The 22,094-nt window shown below is 34.5% G+C and overlaps 1 protein-coding gene across 5 annotated transcripts in view; it reads right to left on the bottom strand.

Moving 5' to 3' along the window:
- Nucleotides 1-22,094, bottom strand: part of LOC149795564 (histone-lysine N-methyltransferase NSD2-like) — a 76,497-nt gene that overhangs the window by 30,055 nt on the left and 24,348 nt on the right. For all 5 annotated transcript variants that reach the window (XR_016422356.1, XR_016422355.1, XM_089965392.1 and 2 more), the window contains exons 4-11: nt 19,358-19,470; nt 17,014-17,082; nt 12,936-13,061; nt 9,228-9,504; nt 8,586-8,789; nt 7,090-7,269; nt 4,193-4,349; nt 3,383-3,511 (exon numbers count right to left, since the gene is read on the bottom strand). Coding sequence is in view for 3 of the 5 variants with exons in the window: in XM_089965392.1 (XP_089821518.1) it covers nt 3,383-3,511; nt 4,193-4,349; nt 7,090-7,269; nt 8,586-8,789; nt 9,228-9,504; nt 12,936-13,061; nt 17,014-17,082; nt 19,358-19,470 (1,255 nt within the window). In the remaining 2 variants the exon portion in view is untranslated. The remainder of the gene's footprint in view (nt 1-3,382; nt 3,512-4,192; nt 4,350-7,089; nt 7,270-8,585; nt 8,790-9,227; nt 9,505-12,935; nt 13,062-17,013; nt 17,083-19,357; nt 19,471-22,094) is intronic.

The following is a 22,094-nucleotide window of genomic DNA, read 5'->3' as shown; positions in this document are numbered from 1 at the left end:
ACTGTGTGCATAAAGTTCATAATATTTGATCAGTTTTTTTACCCACAGGAATGTCCTATTCCATGAATCTCTCCATCTATCGTGTTCTGATTTCTTTATCAGACTAGATGCATCTACCAATCTGTCAGCCAGTTTTGTGAGAATCAGGCTCATCTGCAATGCCGTCTTTGATTTCAATGAAATCATGAAAAGTTGCCATCAAAACAGCAAACACTCAATAATCACTTCCAAATGAAAGTATATCTGTAAACAACACCAATGAATAGCCAATTTTATGACAATTTATGACCATTTTAAACAAAATGAAATCTCAAACCGTAGCACTATTTTTCTACATACAGTCAACTATGAAAAGCAAGTGTTCCAAACATAAAGGATTTATTATATGATGGATAAAATATCCAAGTAATTTTTGTCAAATAGGTAGCCAAGCACACTCAGGTGTTATTAGTCTTTTGATCATCTGGCACTCACAGTCAACTAAAATGCATTGTAATTTCCTTGTCTACCAAGATCTAACCTATGTCGCTTCACCTAATCCAATCACAATCGCTTAAACTTTGATAGCTTGCATACTACATGACTTGTGCTCACTTTGCAAAATGGATCAAATAAATGAGAATTTTGCTGACAAAATATCCCAACAACTGGTGTACCAAGGATTCAGCTGTTACAAGTTTCGATCATCCAAAAATTAAACTGTGTATTTTAGCATGGACTTAGGCATACTGGAGAACAATGATTAAAGTCCTTTGGTGAAACCAACTGTCAATATGACCATCCATTCAAGGAGAGCAGCAACAGTAAGATTTACAAGGCAGCCTTAATGGATTTACGATGGGCATTTATTGGTAAAAACCCATGCTGAGGGTCAATCTATTATTTTCATTAGGACTAATGACTGGTAGCCACTGTATGAACACTTCTGATGAAAACAACATGGCCAAAATGGCTTTCCATTTAGCAGGAGTTGCAATAAAATGGTTTTCAAGATGGCCACCATGGTGGCCATATTGGACATCAGATCAATATTATTTGAATTGAGGACAAACACAAAATTATAAGATGCCTTCTGAAGAAAACGCCAAATTGATATAACTTTCCATTTTGGATGAGTGACAATAATATTTTCCAGATGGCTGCGTATTGGACACAACAGGTCCATTTGGACATTATTAAAAGTATTTAACAAAAATCCAGTCAATTTGGCTTTCCATTCAGGAGGAATAAGATTTTCATTATGGCTGCTGTGGTGGTCATATTGGATTTCAAATAGGAACAGTTTTCATTTATTAAAAACTAAAAACTCACAAGTCTAGGCAAAAACCTCTAGACCAAATTTACTCTGACCTTTCACTCCCCAGCTGCACCTGTTACCTATTCTACTCTATACATATAGGCCTGCCTGTTAACTGTTAAGCAGTGCAGTGTATATTACGTTTATCTGAAATTTTAACTATTTTACATTTTTGGTACACATCAATTATGTATGGAAAAATTTAAGAGTAAAGTCTGATCGTCATAGCTGTGTAATTATTTTTCACAGAAGATTATTTTATGTGCTTTAAAATGTTGAGAGAATTAGTTCACCATCAAGTCAGTGAAGACGCGTCATTTCGCATATTCTAAATTTACAAGTTCTTTGTCTGTGTCTACATCACTACATCATCTGAATTTGATAATGTATAAAAACTAATTGCTGCCTACATCTATATCAGAGCCTTTACCAAAGTTATTGAAGCTTTCATAGTTGTGATTCTAAACGTGAAAACTCGAGTAAGTACTTAACGAAATCCATTTTGGAGAGTGGAGAATACGACCCAGTTACTTTAAAAATTCTATAAAGAGTTTGATCATGCTGACACTTCACATGAGCAAAAAGGTGCAGTTTAAAGTGTCTGGGGTGCTGTTGTACAATTAATCTGGTTCCCTGACTAATTTAGCTAATTGTAAGATGAAACCCGGATCCAAATGAACCAATCATCCAGATTTTTTTTTGGCAATGACCATTTTTCCATAGTTTTTGCTAGTATGCCATAAGTTGTATTTTAAGGGTAATTTTCATAAGACTTACAGCAAAATCATAAAAGTTGGAAGACCTGACTAAACAGTAAAATTTTAAATTAAACAGGCCTACCAAGGCCTCTAGATATCATGTCATTTTTAAATACAAGTCCGAGTCTAACCTCGAAAATACATTACATTAAAAAAAACTACCCAACATTTGAATAAATTTAGTATAATAAATAAAAATACGTGTATCATCCGATTCCTTGGTATAAATGTTTGCTCTGCCATAAAATTTGTTTTTATGTTTTCATAAACTCAATTTATGTCATATTATTGCCATTATTTACAGACCCATGTGCCGTGATGAGTTACTGTTTGTCCTAGAAAAAGATTGGTCCAGGAATGTCAATCAAAATAAAATCCAATGAAATTAAAATGAATTCTCACTAGCACAACTCAAAACTTAAATTACTGAAATAATCCATGAAATGGAAAAGGTAGATTAATCCTCAACGAGTCAGCAAAAACACTAGTCAAAATTGTGTGGCCTTCTCCCGCAAATTTATCAGCTATACTCGCCTTAAAATGTTGCGTTCTACAGTAATGCCCGAAGGCCTCTGACAAGAGCAGTCATGTTTCCAGTTTCAGGAATAACGAAATTTAAGACTTTTCCCAGACATTTTAGTCATTTTTCAAGACATTTTCAAGGCCTGGAAAAGCAATTTCAAATTCAAGACTTTTCCCAGAATTCCAGACCCGAATGGGAACCCTGCCCTGATCTGCCATTACATAATGCACCAGTACATCTGGGCCTATACAGTTTGTTAGGAGTGATCAGTAAACAACACTGACCCTGATATGCCCACTCTTTATGCAATTATTTGCAACTGGATCCAACATTTACAGAATCAATAACACAACTTTATATACTTTGAAACTACAATACAAATGATATTTAACAGCCTTCAAGTTCTGTTAAACATAAAGGCCAAATAAATCTTTTTAAATTAAAACCATGTATTGCATTCAGCTGTTAAAATCTATATGTTAAACAGTAAACACTATTTTAACATACCTACTAGAAAATGATATGGGTGAAAACAAATATTATTAAAACCTTTTTAGTCACAAACTGGGTGTTCACTTTATAAAAATAAATAATCTTCAATACAATGATAGTGATAACAACTTGGGTATAGTCTAGGTAAAGTAAACATTTTTACTAGAGTTAATTCCCTTTAAAAAAACCATGGTAAAAGTTGTAAAACTTGACGGGTGTATACCCTGTGGTGGGTACTACTTATTACAGGAAAAGTAGGGCACAGTGATTACTTTACATGCTCCGGTTACTTTACCAACCAACCAGCCTTACCTTCCTTGATGAAGCCAGAAATAATCGTGAGATCCAAGAAAATGAACTGGAAATTCCCCCACTTGATGTGGCTTTTCCTGGATGTTTAGGGGGACATTTTTGGGATGACAAATCTCGCCAGGCCACCACCTGAAAAATTCTTTATTTATCTGCTATACTGCTTTCAAAGAATTCATAAACAACTGTACACATTACAAAATACTGGGATTTTACATCAACAAGAAAACTCCCAAATCCTCTAGAACATTTGGCACGATTTAGAAGAAACAAAAGGAAGGCTGAAAAGAAAACCATGAAAAATGGGCAACTTTTTTTGGGCATTTTTTCTGAAACATTAGCTTCAATCCTGCAATCAAGCATTCTTACAACAGACACAATGTGAGAAGTTCTGAACTTCAACAACTATGCAATATAATTAACCCTATAAATATTACAAAATAAAAGACACCAACATGTAAAATGTGTGACCAGTTTTGCTCTATTACTGCTTCAAGCTGAATTCAAACTCTATATGGGTTTATAATTATCCCTGCATCACAAGTCACAATATTTGAAAGTGCCCCCTTAATAAAACGTTTCCTTGAATATTCTGAGGCTTGGAAAAGATCTATGATCTTGGAATCAATTACAAAGAACATTGAGAATTTTTCTTAACCTTTGTTATTCAAATTTTGAGTCATAATAAAATCTAAAATAAAACAAACTTATTAGTTTATATTCAAATTGTTGTTATCTTATGTTCAAACCCAAGTCATGACTATACTGTCTACATCATAATATGAACACTTGGAAAATAATGTGTTCTTGTACCTGTAATTGCCCAGCTTGACCCAGACAATGTCCCCATACAGGGGCCTTTTGCCAGCAATACAATCCTGGCAGTACCAGCTTCCAGCAGGGGTCTCAATCTTCATACATTCAGCATGATAAGAGGATGGGCAGCTCTCACAACACAACAAAGTGCCACCTGCGTGTAAACATACATGAAATTAAACTTATATTTGATTAGCACTATAAACGATACACTGCATGCCCATTTCAACCTTTTCCCTACTAATGACCTTGGCCTTTGAGCTATGGACTTGAATATTGTAATAGAAGGTGTGGACTTGTGTAAAGCAGGGTTCATACAGAATTCTGAATGATAAATTCAAGACCACAAACATCGATTTCCAAGACCTATTTTCGCTAACATATTGTATACAAGTTATGTTATATGAGAAAACAATGAATGCAAAATAGTACAATATTGTTTAATGACGAAATTCAAACTAAAATTAATCAAAAGAAAGAAACCAGGAAAACTCATCTGAATCTAACAACCATGGCAATTTTATTTGTGATTATGGAAAGAAAATATTTGGGTTTATTTCAATTTTCAATGACTTTTTAAGGACTACATGGCAATCTGCTTGATTTTCCTAAATTTTCAAGGCCTTGAAAAACGCTACCTCATTTTTCCTACTCTGTCAAATACTGTAAGAACCCTGTAAAGTTTCATCAAATATATGTTGTGATTAAAAAGTTACAGCCTGGATAAGAAAAGAGGGCACTGACTTGTATTATTCCTTGTGAGCCTGACCCTGAAGCAAGGGTTTGACTTAGTAGATAAGACAGTTAAATCAAAATACAGACAAGACTGTTTATGTTTCACAATGGGCTGGAATTGTAAAAAGGTATAACTGAGAAACGTTATATATAAATTACATTGCTTAAATGAAGATATAGTCAAGATTGTTTACAATGTTTCATAATGGGCTGGGATTTTAAAAAGTTATAAGAGAAAAGTTGTATTTAAATTACATTGCTTTCCATGGCCTGTATCCTTTATGTTTATGTACATATCACTATTGATGGCATTGGACATGTATGTAGTGAACAATTTATACTGCTATGATTACTGCCAGTTTTTGTATGTACTGGAAGTAAACTTTTCAAACAACATACATTGGTATAAATACATATCATGAAGAAAAAAAGATAAACCAGTAAGTTTTAACAAGTGTCAACATATATGTACATGTACTACTGGCGAATAATAATAATAATTTTTATTTGAAAACGGCATTCTCTAGGACTGGCTATTTGGTTCTTCAGGCTATAAGAACAAATATGCACTGCACTGATTTTTTAATTAGGGTAGGTTTTAAATTTTTTTAAAATTAACTATATATATATTTATATATATATATCCTGGGGGAAAAAATAGTAGTAGGGTTGGCAACCAAAAAACAGGGATGGTTGGCTGACCAGAAAGATACATTTTTTGGATCTTTTTTTATTTGGATGGAAAGAAATTGTCAAAAATATTTTTTTTTAAATACCTGTAAAAGACTTTTTGGTTTCCATGTTTTTGCTAACATGCACTTTTCTAAAAGAACATTAGGTGTGTCAGGTACAGTGGCTGGTAACGAATCACTGTCATCCTTATCACTTTCTGTAGCAGAAGCTTAGGTTGCAATCACTAATACTGCAAACAATATCCTTAGTTTGCATCATAGATATGACAGTGTCACTATCAGAATTAACATAATCCAATGATCTGATTACTCGAAATAAACTGCACAGACCCATATCTGATGGTACATAATGCAACATAATGTTGTACTGTGTATAATGGAAAAACATTACAAACTTTAATCTGTAAATGGGGACTTGCAGTAGCTCAGTTAATAGAATATATGACTTGTAATTAATTCAAAGGTTTCTGGTTCAATACCTGCCCACCCCTAGAGAGGCATCTTTGTGGCTAAAAAGCATGTTCTGATAATAAAAAGTGTAACCTATATATATTACACGTCATAATTACAATAATTTCTACGAAACATGTTCATTTTTTGCTACTAACTTGGATCTGCAGCTGGTTAAAGCCAGACCAGTCAAACCTAAAAAGACCTTCTCAGTAAAGCAATCAATTTTTACAAATCATAACAGTTTTCAGTAAGGTGTAACAAAATGTCATAAATGATTACTGTCAAGCTGAAAAACACGCATGTAAAGGTCCAAAAGTGTGATTCAAAACTAATAGTGATGGTAAACATTATGTTCAACTCAAAAAGTTTGTAAAGTTTACATGAACCTTAATTACCTCCAGTAGAGTTTCACAAATTGCAATTCCAAACCCCACAGAGCTTAATGGCTTCTTGATTTTTCTATACCTGACATAATCCTTATAAAAATTGAAATTCCTGCCATGTGGCATACTCAAATCAACACAATGTCTACTAAAAGTAATAGTTGCTCCCCGCCCCGAATCTGAATATTTCCCTTTTCTTCTTCTGTACTATTAAAACCTTTTACTGTTACTTTAAGGTTTACTGTTCTTTCATCCTGGCACATTGATTGTTGAAAGCCATAAAAAAAATATTCTGTAAATCGTGATTTTATTCCGAAAGTCTGCATTTTATGGCTCATTTCCATAAGACTTAAGGTAAAATCATAAGGGTTGGCAGGTCTGTCTTGTTGCACACAGGCAAAATTCCATGAAGATTAGTGCTAGAATACAAACATAAAACACACCAACAAACTATACATACAACACTCTCTATGTCCATCTTTCCAATATCGAGTACAAAGTACCATAATTATAACCAAGAAAGAAAAAAAAAAATACCCCTAAATTATCTGCAACAGTACTTTTCTCTCAAATGCACTATAAATCTCATCAACAAGTTACATGCCTACAAAACCAAGAGAAATAAAACCACCTTTATTGCACTGGAAGCACCAGGGGACATTGACATGTGAGTGGTGCTTTTGTGTGTGGAGTGGCTGGAAATGCCGAGTGCAGACAATGTTGAACCCTGCAAGACTAATGGAACCTGCTGCTAAACAAAAATCTCCCACATGATATGCTGTAGGGCACCTTACACACCGCAAAAATGGACCTGTGGAAAAAAAAGATTAAAGTAACTATATATACAGTGAAACTCCTCAAAAACTGATATCTCAAGATATCATTTTGTTTTAGTCCTGAAATTTTCCTTACTTAATGTCATATCCCCCCCCCCAAACAAAACCCATCAACTCTGAACAGGGAAACAAATTCTGATCCCAAATTTCATCTTTATGCTTGAAATTACCCCATAAAACATAAACTCAGTTGAAACCTGAAAATATATTTAGTGAATTAATTTCTGACACACACTATAACATATTAATTACTGTCAACAGGTTTTGTACTGGTTTGATCAAGAAGGATCTGGAAAATGTCCCCAGGACACGTATGGTTAAAACAATGCTTGACAACACAGATAAGGGCTAACAATAGGCTAATATGAAGTTTGTGCACCATACAAAACAACCACTGTTTAAGGCTAAATATATGTATTAATAACTAAATGCTGGTAGGTAAGCCATTTAAGAAAGACTATTTATCTGCTGATTATCTAATTGTGATTGATGCTACTCAATTTTATACATGATTTATATTATTTAGTTGTTCTTTTATCAAAAAAATTAAATATCAAGGCTTTATTAACAAGACATGCGACCTTGCTTTTAGATGCATTGTCAATGCAGACTGACAAAGCAGTATTCACTCAAATGATTTTCAATTAAGAAAAATCATTACAAATATGCATTTAAGTACATGTGACTCATTTATTGACACTGATGTAGTGATGTTTTTCATGCAGTGCTATGAGTGAGAAATGGAATCCACTTTAAATTAGCTGCTTTAAGGACATTAATGTTACAAACTTGCTAGCGACATGTAACTAACAGCAAATCATGGATGACTACACAAAATTAAAAGTTAATATTTTGCCATACAAATGCAGTAACCTTTTTACTGTATACTCATTTTGTTTCTCTACCTAAGGCTTAACAACAACAAAAAAACAAGAAAAAAAAAAAGAATTCCTAAATAAATACAGAACCGTACATTCAACAGAACTACTCCCAAGGTCATGCAGTATTACTTGGAAAAAACTTGTTCATATTTTCCTATTCAAATACAGTAACCTATAAATATGAAAAATACATTATTTTTGATTCATTGCTATTCCATTTACAAACTAATAATGTATTCTGATGTTTGAGAATTAATATTTAAAGCATAATTTTGAGTTCACATTTATTATTCAATCTTCAGGTGCCTTCTGAAAATCTTGATGGGCCACACCAGTTTGAATCTTGGACTGAACCCTGACAACATGAAAAAATGTATTCTTAACCACTTATAAAGATTCAGCAAAAGTACCTTTCATTGTTTTGGGATTCTTTGCACTCTCTGCCCAGCATGTATGGCATACATGGAGTGGACAGATAAAACCCTTGCCATTTTCACATCTTGTTTGAGGGAACTGTTTAACACACTCTTCATGGTAGAATTTCCCACATTGTACCACGCTGCAACGTCGGGTGTTGTTTTCGGACTTCTTACATATAAAACAGCTATGGACACCTGAAGAAAAGGAACAAGAATTCCATAGAACAGCTACCTATCATTCTTCAGACTGGGAAAAATATATGGAAGATGAAAGTTGCTGCAGTGAACCATCTAGTACCCCAGATCAATATGCTTTTTTCTTCAAAGTGCAAGCCATCAACTAAGTCTGGTCCTGGTCTTTTGAATGAACATTACTCTACAGAAACTATTTTTTTTCTTTCAGTCACACAGACCTAGACTTTTTGACCCCTAAAAATGGTAGGCTTCTTCCTTTACACAAATGCAAGCTATTTATGAAATCTGGAAACAGTGGATAGTAAAGAACTCTAGTTATTATGTGGATATGAAATAGGAAACAGATGGATGGGACAATTTTGTGTCTGAAATATAATACGATGTTAAAGTATCAAACTTCAGCTGCAAGAAAATTGCTCAAGATGACTTCTTGCATACCTGTTGAACATTCATCACATTTAAACACCCCTGTGGGCCTCAAAGTTAGTCCTAAGCAGTCCAAATGAAACTGTCCCTGACATGGTCCCTCACACTCTAGCAACTCTCCTGTCTGTTCGCATATATTACACAAATTTTCCTTCTTTTGAGGCCCTGCTGAGGACAATCTAAATATTTCTGGTTCATACTCCAGAGGGTCATCCACGGAATTGGTTTCTTTTTCTTTCTGACGTTTGGGACCTGGAGCTTCAGGGATGGATGAAGAATTCTCATCAACCTGGATCATAGAACAAATAAGCCATCTACTGAGGTAAACAATATTCAAGCTGCAGTGATATTTATTATTGGCAGGTTGGATTTTCACAAGCTGAAAATATAATTTTCTTGTTAAATTCTGCATTACATAAGAGACCCCCCACACTCCTCTCTTGGTCTGTGAGAATTCGAGAATCAGAAGACCAATTTTCTGTTGCAGAATTCAGCCTTTTTGTATTTTTTTAAACATTAGGGGGACCCTTGGTAATGATACTAAAACCAAATTTGGGAGCAAAAATACCATTAAATCCATAATCTTGTGGAGAAATTTTAACTCCTACAATGTTAAAATCTTAAGACAATATGCCAGGACTTTTGAAATATATTGTTACATATGCAAATAGCCGCAGATGATTTCTGAACTTGACACTCAAACAAATTGGGCTAAGACTGCTGCAACAACAACCCCCCTAACCAAAACAATTATATCCCAATTATTCTTCTTTACTGATCATAACCATAAATCTTGTGTGAATACTGTACATCCTTTTATTACGAATGAATGTTTAAAGTTTTGCAAAAAAACTATGTTAGTTATCACCAAAATTGCAAAAGATAATCAAATATTTAGAGTAAAGTGCTGGTTCAGTATTGCTGCCATCCAAGACATTAGGCATAATGTAACATTTCCATACAGATGGTCACAAAAACAAACCCCAAAGTGATCATTATGCTGAGCTTCTGCTAAGGTGGGCTTGAAAAAATTTTTTTTGCTTTCTTGGACTGAACCCACATTCAGTAGGTGATAAGATACATGAATTTTGTTTAAAACTTTTATAAAAACATACGAGGATCGTATCAGGTATTTACCATGCTATGGTGCGTGTTCTGTAGCATGCCAAACATGATTGGACTCCAACAAAGTAACAAGGCAAGGGCGCTTCTATGCCCAAATATATCACCAGTCTGATCAAGCACTATGGTCTTTTAGTTTACATTTCAGTTAGTGTTGGGTCAACATAAAATGGAACACATTATTTTAAAACTAAAATCAAGCAAAATAAAAAAGTATCATGTATGTCATGCTATTATTTTCTCATTAGATTCACCATGACTGACCTCCAGGACCTATAGGTTTCTTTATAAACTTCAGTGCAAGCCATTCAAAAAAATAGTCAACTAACTGAAGAACAAAAGCTAAGAAAAATTGGACCATCAGCTGCAAATTATGACCCAGTGTATGTTCCTAGGTCCAGTACTAACAAAATCAATCCTTTTATCCAATATTTCATCCTATAAACATAAAAAATGGACTTCTACTGCCAATTTTCGAGGTTGCAGTGTTATGCTATACAACTAGCAAAGCAAATTAAGAACCATTTCAATATTATTATGAACTTTATATTGTTTTTCAACAATATTAAAAAAATCTTAGGGGAAATATCTTTTTTAAAAAAAAACAAAAGAACTAATATGAACATTATAATTTTGAACTTTCTACACCCAGTTCTCTTTATTTTGCCAACTTCACCCAATTCTGGCTGGAAAGAGAATTTCAACCCAAATCTTGGGGGTCCTTCATCGACCCCAAATTATCTGCCTAGGTTACTTGGATGCTTTATATCCACCACTCTCCTCAGCTTAGTAATTTTTCTCCTTCAGCCAGTGTAGTAAAGGACATTTAATTTTTTTTTATGATTTGGATTGTGAATACACCAAATTTCAGCCTCCAAACTGGCACAGAAAAATCCATGTGACATCCTTTAGGGACTTGGACTTTAATGTGACAGTAACAAGTTATAGGCCTGCAACCTAGCAATACACTCTTGGAATAGCAGTCAAAATTTTTCCACCAAATTTAACATCTTTTCATTATGGTGTAATAAAATATCAGGTACAGCAGAACTTTGATTATCCATCAGTGTGTGGGACTGAGACCACGATGGATATGAGAATAGACCGATAACAGAATATGTACATTAAAAATATTATACAATAGACTGGGTCATGCAAAAATCATAATGTCTACACACATACATGTACCTCTTTTAACATTTTGATGTACAAAGCCCTGACAGTTAACAGACTGACAGTTAATTGAAGTTCTACTGTACTGCTATTGTCAAAGTGGAAATATGCATTTAAAAACTTCAATAGTGTGATCTACGACTAAAGCAGTAATGTTCAACTGAAAAGTCCACTTAGGCCAAAGTACCTTCTCAGCAGAGTTCAGAAACTGCAGTTCCAAATTTCATGGGGCTTAAAGACATCTTGCAAGAACTCGCAACATTTTATCTTCCAATTTCATGTGGTGATGGCAATCATCTGTCTTGACATACTCAAACAACACACGTGTCCAATAAATGTAACTGTTGCCTCTTCTGCCTTTTTTCACTCAAGAATCTCAATGCTCCAATTCAAATTTCTATATTGACTGTTTAAAATTCTACCTTTTGTCTGCAAAGCGTTTGTATTCGTTCAAGCCATTTCTAGATAAAGCTACAGGCACGGGCCTGATAATGCAGGAGTTTTGCATGATACAAACGACAGTAATAGTTAAACTGGTTCCGTGACCAACACTACTGAATCTAATATAAAACACAGATATACCTCAAACACGGACAAGTCAGTTTCCAGATTTGACCATAACTATCATATTTTTATAATTTTTCTATCATTTTACAAGTCCATAACTTAAGGGTCATTTCACTTGGACCCATGTTAGTGGTTGGCATGTGTGAAGATGTGGGTAGTGATGAAATGAAAGACTGAAAGATATCTATTATTTAGATTGAAAGTATTTACTTTCATTTTAGAATAATTTTTCGGCATTTTTATGTTGATAATGTGCATTTTTGAACATTCTGTGATGCTTCTTTCTGCACTTACCCTGGTGCTATAAAAAATCCCTTTGGAGAACTCAGCTAAAGTGCAAGCCATTTACAAAATCTGCTATCTGCACATGATGGAAAACTCATGATATTGCACAGAAACGATCTTTCAGTTACAGTGACCATGATGTTGGAGTACATCAACATACAAAAGGTTATAATCATGCAGGTCTTGCACATGGACAAAACTGTCTTGTTTTGGCAGAATGTCAAACCCACGCCTTTCTGGTCCTGAATGTATTATGCTAACCACAGAGCCACAGCAGTTAAAAGTTCAAGGCATCAAACTGTTTACCATAACACCCGATCACAGCAAAATCCTTTTTATGGTAGACTGAATTTCAAGGATATTCATTATCCTGCGGAAAAACACAAGACTCCCTTTTATTTAGTTAGACAGTAACAAAGCTTAACGTTTAGCTTAATGAAAAAGTATCTTGAAAAGAGACCCTAATCAAGGATCTGGATGGACAAAGCCAGACGAATATGATGATGCCAATGTTATGCTCAACAAAAAATGAAAAAAATATCAGATTTTACAGTATATTTTAATATGACTTACAACTGCCTGCTCCACATGCAAACTGTCCACAGACTCGGATTTTCTGGACCTTCCTACTCCTTTCTTCCCTGAATTTGCAGTAGCCTCTGTGCTCTTTTCAGAGACAGGCTTACTTTTCTTCTTTTTCTGACATAAAAATAAATTTTCATTAACAATCAAAATATGCAACATAATCAAATCTTTAATTGTATCACCACCAGTATACAAACCATTTAAAGTACTCCCTCATTATAATGCTGTCCACAAGTCTGGGTATACCGCTGTCTAATAAGACTACCTTATAAATGTTGTTCATGAGACAATTTTACTATCACTTAAAGGGACCCACGACAGTACCGTGTATGTTTGGGCACGATAAAATAATATTTTTTCCTGCCCCATAACTTATGGTGAAACATATTTTTTCCACTTTGGTCATATGTCCTAAGACTTAAAAAACGAAATAAATGAAGTGAGCTGATTTTTTTGGAATATACAAAGACGGCAGAGATATGGAAGTAAATGTTGGTTCCTTTTCACTGGTATTCATGGGATATGGAAAATAAATTGAAACAATGGAACAAATTTTAACGTGAAGCAATATAGTGCTTTGTGCACGGATGTCGATGACCCAGCGTTGCTCAGAATATTTGGAGAAAATAAAATCATGTGATGAATTTGTTAAGGCCAGAAGAGAAGCAAATGATTTTGCAAATGAGAAGGAAATAATCAACCAACAGCTGCCATTCATGCATGACACGGTGTATCCAGTATCTCAGAAATAAATATCATTATTTGAAAACACATTGAGTGCAAATGACAATCTTTATGCCAGCATGGCTTACAAAAGTAACAATTACTATTTACCTGCAGTCATCAATGCTCTGTTGTATTAATTATTACCACAGATGCCAAGCATACAGAAGGCCTTGTGGTGAATGAACTCGACTGGCAGCCAGCAGTAAACTTCTTAGAATTTAACAACAGGACATAAAAGACAAAGGTTATATTTATTACAAAGTAAGCCGACCTTGGACCGTGAAGCTGGAATTTTTATAAAAGGATATCAATACAACACTTATTTTATTGCAAAGCAGGCTGACCTCTGAGGCCGACTATGGATTCTTTTAAGTGTGTGGATTTTTTATTTTTGAATATACAAAGACGGCCGGGATATGGAAATTAACTTGGGTTCTTTTAACCGAAAATTTTGAAAATTGAAACAATGGAACAGTTTTTAAAAAGACACAATGTAGAGCTTCGTGCACAAACACTGATGACTCCGCGTTACCCAGAAGATTTGGAGAAAGTAAAATCATGTGATGAATTTGTGAAAGCCAGAAGAGAAACAGATCATTTTGCAGACAATATGATCATTAACATGGATGAAACTCTAGTGTACTTTGATCGCATTCCTGGATGGACTGATAATAAGATGGGCGTCAAAAGTGTGAGAATTAGCAAGACTGATGCAGGTTTTTTTTCATCCTTGCAATTTCTGCTTCAGGTGATGTGTTGCCTCTAATAATTTTTCACAGTGAGAGATAGCTGAAATCAAAAATATGTACCGAAAGAATGGATCGCATGTGTGCAGGAGAAGAGTTGTGTTGATGAGTGATGAGATGCTGCTGCAATGGATTAAGAGTTTTATCTCAAGTACAGTGTTATATTTTTTTTAAATACAATTGCAGTTGGAGTGCATTTTCTGACATGTAATTTTTGAATAATTTAGGTGTCCCGCAACTTATAACTCAAAAAAAAAAAAAAGAAAAAAAAAAAAAATGTGTCCCAGAACATACAGTGCACAAAACAACAAAAATTCTAAAATTAATTTATGGTGTCCAAACATATACGGTAAATACAGTACTTGCCTTATTAACAGAAAGCTCGATATAATGAAGGGCTTTAAAATGAAGGAGCGCTATGTTTCGAAGACATACAAATCTGCTGCCCACATCTGCAACACTTTAAAATTTAATAAATCCTTTACATCCATGAAATCAATTTTTTTTCTTCAGGTCTAAGAAAGTGCACACATGCTTATGTGTGTGTGAATGTATGTATGCATGTATTGTGGCTTGAAAAACGTATTTTAGTAATCTATCATAGCATACATACTATACACTTTATTTATATCATATACTGCTTTGCATTCTTTTGTTCGAACAGATTAAGACTGGTCATGTTGGAAGATTGACCAGCATACATTTAACAAATGAAAGGCTAAGTGAGCTAAAAGAGATGTCAATGAGAACAAATACAATTAGATTTCTTGGTGAGCTTAAGCTTGTTTCTATTAGAAAAGTATTTTATTTTGTGACGTTGAACACATTTAAGTCAGACAAACATAAATTTGACATGATGTTCATCCTAAAATGTGCTTATTTTCTTTTGCCAGCAATTTGTAAAAACTGGTTGGAATTTAAGACTGACCAGAAGTTTTTAAACAATGCTAAAAAAAACTAGGAAAGTAGCCCACAGTAATCTAGTTTTGGATCCAGCTTGAGATAATATAAAGAGTTACAGCCCAGACAGGAGATAAGAATGGATGGATGGACAGACCAGCTAAATCCTATATACCACCTACTTCCAGCTGGGATATTATAACAAAATGAAATAAATCACAAATTTATCTTCAGTATATATTCTAAATCCTGACATGAATAAACAAAAGGACAAAACAGGCCTAAGACTGCTCACCTGAGTTAGCAGACATTTATGTAATCAAGGCAATAATCCACACATACTTAAATAATACTGGGAAAATAAAATCTTGGTGCACATAATTGATAAGTTGTTTATTAATGTTGGTGTCATTTATTTTCCTTCGTCAGCAATATCTACAGAATCACTTTCTTTGCTAAAAGAGTTATTTTCACAACCAGTATTGCCACTTGGATCTCTCCCCTCCTTGAATACTTGGTTCCAAATTGTAAATTACAAACTGCTCATAGCACCTGTTACACAAATGGAGTTATAATGGGAGTTAATATGTGCAGATGGCACAAATTTCTAGACCTGTCCTTTCCTTACCAGGATTCAGCTCCTGAAGTCATAACATGGAAACCATTAAGTTAGCTGCGGTTGCTCAATGAAAACCAGAAGATTCAGGGTTAGATTCCAACCATCAGATTTGTCTGTATCCTCAATAATGTTAATGAATCTTGCTCATAACTAAACAAATCCCCCAGTTCCTGTCATACAAGCTTACAAAACACAAAAAATATGATCAAATACATTTCAGAAATATGGTCTACAGTGTTCATAAGCCCAGGAAATCAGATTCAAGATCACCTCATTAGAAGGCATGAGTGTTGATCATAGTCGAACTCACCCAAGATCGTGATAATACAAGTTTACACACCATGTCTTATGAAAATCTATATAGAAATTGGGCCTTAAAAGTGTTCACGAACTCTTTCAATCAGATGCCAAATCATCTTATTAATAACAGAAATTATCAGAGATCGTGACATAAGTTTACAAACAGAAATAAGGCTCCTTGAGTTGTCACTAGCCAAGCTAATCAGATTCAAAATCACCTTATTAATGTGTGGATGTCATGCATAATTAAACCAACTGATCACATCAGCTTACATAGCAAACAATTAGAAATAAGACTTCCCATGTGTTCAAAAGTTGAATGAATTAATTAAATGCAAGACTGCCTCGTTAATATCAATGGATATTACATAAAATCAAACTTATTCAAGATCTTTATGACATAAACACACCAAGACTGATATAAATCTGATCTGAAATGAAGTAGCACATAGTTCAAAACTAGTGCTGATGGATTTACAATGGACATAAACTCATATCAAAAGCTCACTTCCTCTTTGGCCAGGTAAGCTGCAAATGATGCAAAGCTGGACTGGCAACCAGTGTGGCAAGAAACACCAAAATGGAAATACAGAATACAGAAGGCCACTGCACCATTTATTTATAAAGTCTGAGAAAACCCATGGTAACTATAATTTAGGACAACTTGTTTTAGTGTATCTACAAGTTATCAGATAACAAGACAATGGCAAAATGAGACCTGGAGCACTTTTAGAGGTGGGAGAACTAATTTAATCACAATTAGTCAAACACTCACAGGAATTTCTTCTCCTTTTTGATCTTCCTTTTCCTCTTGTTCAACATCTTGTGTCCCTACTGGACTTCCCTGAAAACACAATCACAATGAATTTACAATAACATAAGGAAATTCCTTAAATCATATATAGGTTTCACACTTCAAAAATATGGCTTGCAAAATTCGCAGCCACTCTTATTTTAATATAGGATTTACATCAATTGCAGTGCTTGGGAAATTAATGAAAAGAAACACTAGGATAAAAATAAAATAACCTGGAGTTTAATGCCAATTTTCAATTATCATGGCTGAGTGGTTTAAAGTGTTCACCTTTAGAGGTCATAGATATAATACTTCTGTCCACATGGGTTCAAGTCTCAAGCTGGAGTAAAGTGGATATGTGAGAAGGCTTGCCAGTAGCTTCCCACTTCAGTGGTTCTTTCTAGGATTTTTCCAGGTTCTTTCTTCACCAAAAATTATGGTCACCATATATAGCCTATGATGTGCCGAAATATAGTAAACAAGTAACTGACTGACCAACATCCATCATCAAATATAAATAATTTAGTTCTCATTTGTAATTCTGTGAAATGTTTTTTTTAAATTTTTTTAAAAAATAAATCACTCCACTGCCAACAACTGCAGTTGACCACAAATGTGTGTCAATAGGACAAGGGGTTTATTTCTTTTTGTCAATCATGTTTAACTAGTGTCTCATAAGATTATACAGGAGGGTAAAAGATTATTTCTTATCCCAACTTTTCAAAAGCTCAACTCATTTTAAGCATTGATCACAGTGATGAAAAGTTCTCATCAATTTTTCTACCTAGTAACAATGTGCACTGTGGGTTCAATCAAGGGAAAAGGGTCTCTAAAACCTGCCAACCCTATCAGGTGTATTTAGTATGGAATCAATTTTAGCCCCGTTTTAAATAGGGTAAAATAAAGTATCATTTACTGCCTTTGTTAAATTGGAAAGCATGCATTTAAAAGTCCAGACGTGTGATTCAAGACTGATGCAGCAACAGTAAATATATGGTTAAATAGGCTTAACAAGTCTGTAAAGTTTACTTGAACCTAAGATACTGCAATTCCAAACCCTACCAAGCACAATGGCCTCTTGCTATCTCTCAACTTGACAGTCCTTAAAATTTTTTTTACACTTCGTGTGTACTCAAATCAATGCATAATGTCCACTACATGTCATTCATGCTCTTACTTGTTTTTTTTCCCCACCAAGAATCTGAATATTCGTCTGTACTATTAAAATGTTTCTAAGAAGTTTATTGTCCCTTTCATCCTGAAAATGTATTGCTTGATGGTGCAGACCTTTTGCATCACAAAATACTTGCAGTTTAAAGTGTCTGAGGTACTTCTGTACAGTTGGTCTGGTTTGCTGACCAAGTTCACTGACTCAAACATGAAACCTAGATCTGAACAAAACATGGTTAAGCCAGTACAGCTCCACCACCTTTATAATGCACTTCACTATCTGGCTATAACACAGAAGTGCTATGGACACCAAAATCAAAAAATGTGTTTGTGTTGGAAATCTCAGATATTAAATGGATTACATACATGTATGTAAATTTGTCGTTTTTTTTCCTGTTTGTCCATGTTCTGGATTTGCTATAAAAAAAAAACATGCTACACATGTGACATCACTCAGTTGCTAAAAATCATATGTAACTGATATTCTAAACTAAAAATGAGACATTTTATTGATTAAAAATGACTTGACATAACTCAGTGCACTTGTCATTTATTTAATTGCAAAATGGGTGTAGAAGTGGCAAATATCTGATTGTGAGATCCTATTAAAAAATGAATAAAGCTTTCAACATCCAGCTGCATTGGCTTCATGAGCACCTAAATTTAATAATTTTCTGTAAGTGATTACAACAGATAAGTATATTATTCATGATCTGATCTATCATATGACAATATGTTGAAAGATAACAATCTAAAGCTTGATATATTTTTATTTACTTTTTAAATAATTATCAGACATAAATTAATAAATACCATGCATTAAAAAAATATAAAAAAAACAACAGTATTACTGCATATTCAACTGATGTTTTGTCCATCCTCAGCACTCAACATTTTGACCAGCTTCACCATACCGTTATTTGGTATATAATATGGTTGGTAGTTAGGGACCCTGACTACTGTTCTATCTGGACTTTACTGCAATCACAATCCCATAAGACAGCAAACTCAAAGATAGGCAGGTCTGCAAAGGATTTATGAACACCCATTGCAAAGGGTTATACCAGGTGAGAGTAGGGGATGGGGAGTGCAAATGGGAAATCCGTACATTTATTCTATAAAGAAGTTACTTTCAATTTAAATGGAACCTTACTGTGCTCTTTCTGCCCTTCTTCACAAAGAGTTCTGTGAACAACTTGTTGTCTTCCTCTGCTTCAAGTTTCTTCATGGAAGGTTTTCTCTTCCTTCCTGTCCTTGGAGAAACATCTGTGGAGAAGAAAATTTTAATGTAAATTTCAAATGGATAGATTAATAAAGCAAGTCTGAAGAAATTGCCACCTTGCGTCTAACCAGATTACATATTTTTAAAAAAGTCTGAAAAAAAACGACTGATGTCCATCATGCCCGATAAAATTCTTATGTGTCAAATCTTTCACCACACAAGAAGCAAACCATAACCTCTTGTGACATCAACCCTGCTGCTGAGAAAGTGATTTGGAGTATTTTTGTCTTTTCATATGCATGCAGATATTCATTATAGGTTTAATGGCATTTCAGCACAATACTGTCAATACAATATTTTACAATGCTGATTCAAAGTTTTAAAAATGTTACATTGGCAATATATGTCTGGTCATGGCTCTTCATTCAGGTGGTAAGCTTGGGTCAAGTATGTCTCAACAACACCAAAACTCAGTCTCCAATAATGGGTCTGATGTTCTTGAAGTTTGTAACATTTATTAATCATATTCTTTCCATTCAAAAGTAGGCAATCCTATGACAGCTTTGGCTGTCTCTTCTTTAAGTCCTTCAAAGTTAGTGAGCAAAAGCAAAATCCATGAGCTAAGTCAGGGGCCAAAATGCAAAAATTAAGTTGGCTTGGGTCTTTCCAATTGAAAGCCTAATATTAAATAGTAATTGAACAGCTGACATAAAAAACCATGATGATTGGACACGGATAACGAGATATGCCCCTTGGCAGAATATCTTGAGGCATAAAACCTGCAGTATTTGTATAAAGTGCATAAAAAGTTTTCATTTATTACTCAAGACACAAGTGGCGACAGTGGGATTTCTTAAAGCATATATGAGGGTAACACATGTGCTTTGCAATGTTTTGTCAATCCATGCTCAATCCTACTTTTACATGCAACTATAGCTTGTAGTGATTGATGTCTCACACAAAAGGTTCTCATTTTCAATATGCTTAGTAGGACGTTAAAGTAGAGAATTCTGTTGTAAAACTTTAGTATAATGAGCAAAGGTATTCAGACGCCATATTTCTTCACATGATCGAGACAAGTGGAGGGAACTGGTCAGATGTTCAGCAGCAGTGCCTCAACGACCACACTAGGTCACGAGACTGATGATGATGATGATGATGATTTCTTCTTAGTGATGATACTAAATAATGGAAATTCAAAAGCATTCAAAGGTCTAATCAATATACAACGTGCATGATAACTTTGCCTGAAATGCAAGTTATGCTATGAAAAATCTTAGTATGGGAGGCCATCAATTGGTGTAACTTTAACAGTAGGATTGGGTCAAAATGTAGTCAATTTATGCTGTTGAATCAAAATCAGGGGCCACAATTCATGTGGACGATGTTGTGGATTGTTGAAAATCAAACTCACTTAGGGTATAATCAACCTGCAGCAACACCAATAATCTAATTTTGGTGAAGTTATTTTGTATGTGTGGGTTGGGTGGGGGTGGAAACCAAACCTATGCATGATAAGCAACCAAGAACCCATCACTTTTAGAAAGACTAACCACTTAGTAGACATGATTCATATCTTCCATAAAAAAAGCTGAAAAAATTATTACGGGGGTTTGGAGGTCCTCCTCCAATGGGGTCTCGAGGGGCAGTGCCCCAGATCCTGTGGTCCAAAAAAGCATTTTACACTCATTAAAAAAACAGCTCCTAGTGAAAATTATGATCATAAACTAAACCAAAATAATCATTTGAAAAAACTAATAAACTTACCAAAAATGGTCGCCTAGACTTCAATAATTTCACAATATTTATTGTCACATAATTTGTTCTCCAATACTATTGATGCTTATTTCATCTGCATGTCAGTGTTTACATCATAATTAAGTAAAAGTAATTTCTAAATTTTTGCAGCAAATATATTATACTTCTCTCTTTGACTTTTTGACTCACTGTGCAATCGTTTCTTTTCCATCTCAATGACAGCCTTTTTCCTTTCAAGCTGCTGCTTGGCAACATGCAGTACCTATATTCTGACAGAAGGCTCATGCAAGAAATCCTTTTTATAGTAATTAATTACACTTTTTCCAGATGCCGTCTATTGTTCCGAACTGTTCCAACCACAATTACCATAATTCAGATCTTTATTGCAGAGGTTACAAAATGCCAGTCCTCTAGCATTCAGTTTTCTTATAAACTGACCAACTAAATTTCCATCAACTTTTCGCTCCAGCCATTCCCATGTTTTTTAAAACCTTTATCTAAACTTTTCATGTCATGGTCTCTGAACAACTCGGGACACCACGTTTTGCAAGCATACTTCTTTCCATTGCCATCAGTTTCCATTACATGAAGAATCATTGGATGAATTTAAACCTTTGACCAATCAGAATAGTCTTTATGACAGTCGCATGCTAATATACAAAATGAATAATTTACAAGGGTTGTTGCAGAATGGGACCAGACATTCTGTTTTAAAAACCACGGATCGGAGATGATAAAAAAACAAAACAAACTATATGAAGAAAAATCTAGTGCAAGTCAGGAGAAAAGAATTCCACTTTAAAGCGGAGAAAAACCATGTCTGCGCTTAGGCCACCAGAACAGACTATGCCAGTTACAAGAAAGATCCATGTAAAGTAAACTGTCACGAGCCATTCAAAATGGAGTCGAC

Source organism: Sinohyriopsis cumingii, chromosome 7, assembly GCF_028554795.1.
Source record: "Sinohyriopsis cumingii isolate HCF-2022 chromosome 7, ASM2855479v2, whole genome shotgun sequence".
NCBI classification, from domain to species: domain Eukaryota; kingdom Metazoa; phylum Mollusca; class Bivalvia; order Unionida; family Unionidae; genus Sinohyriopsis; species Sinohyriopsis cumingii.
This window is presented reverse-complemented; position numbering and strand designations above follow the sequence as displayed.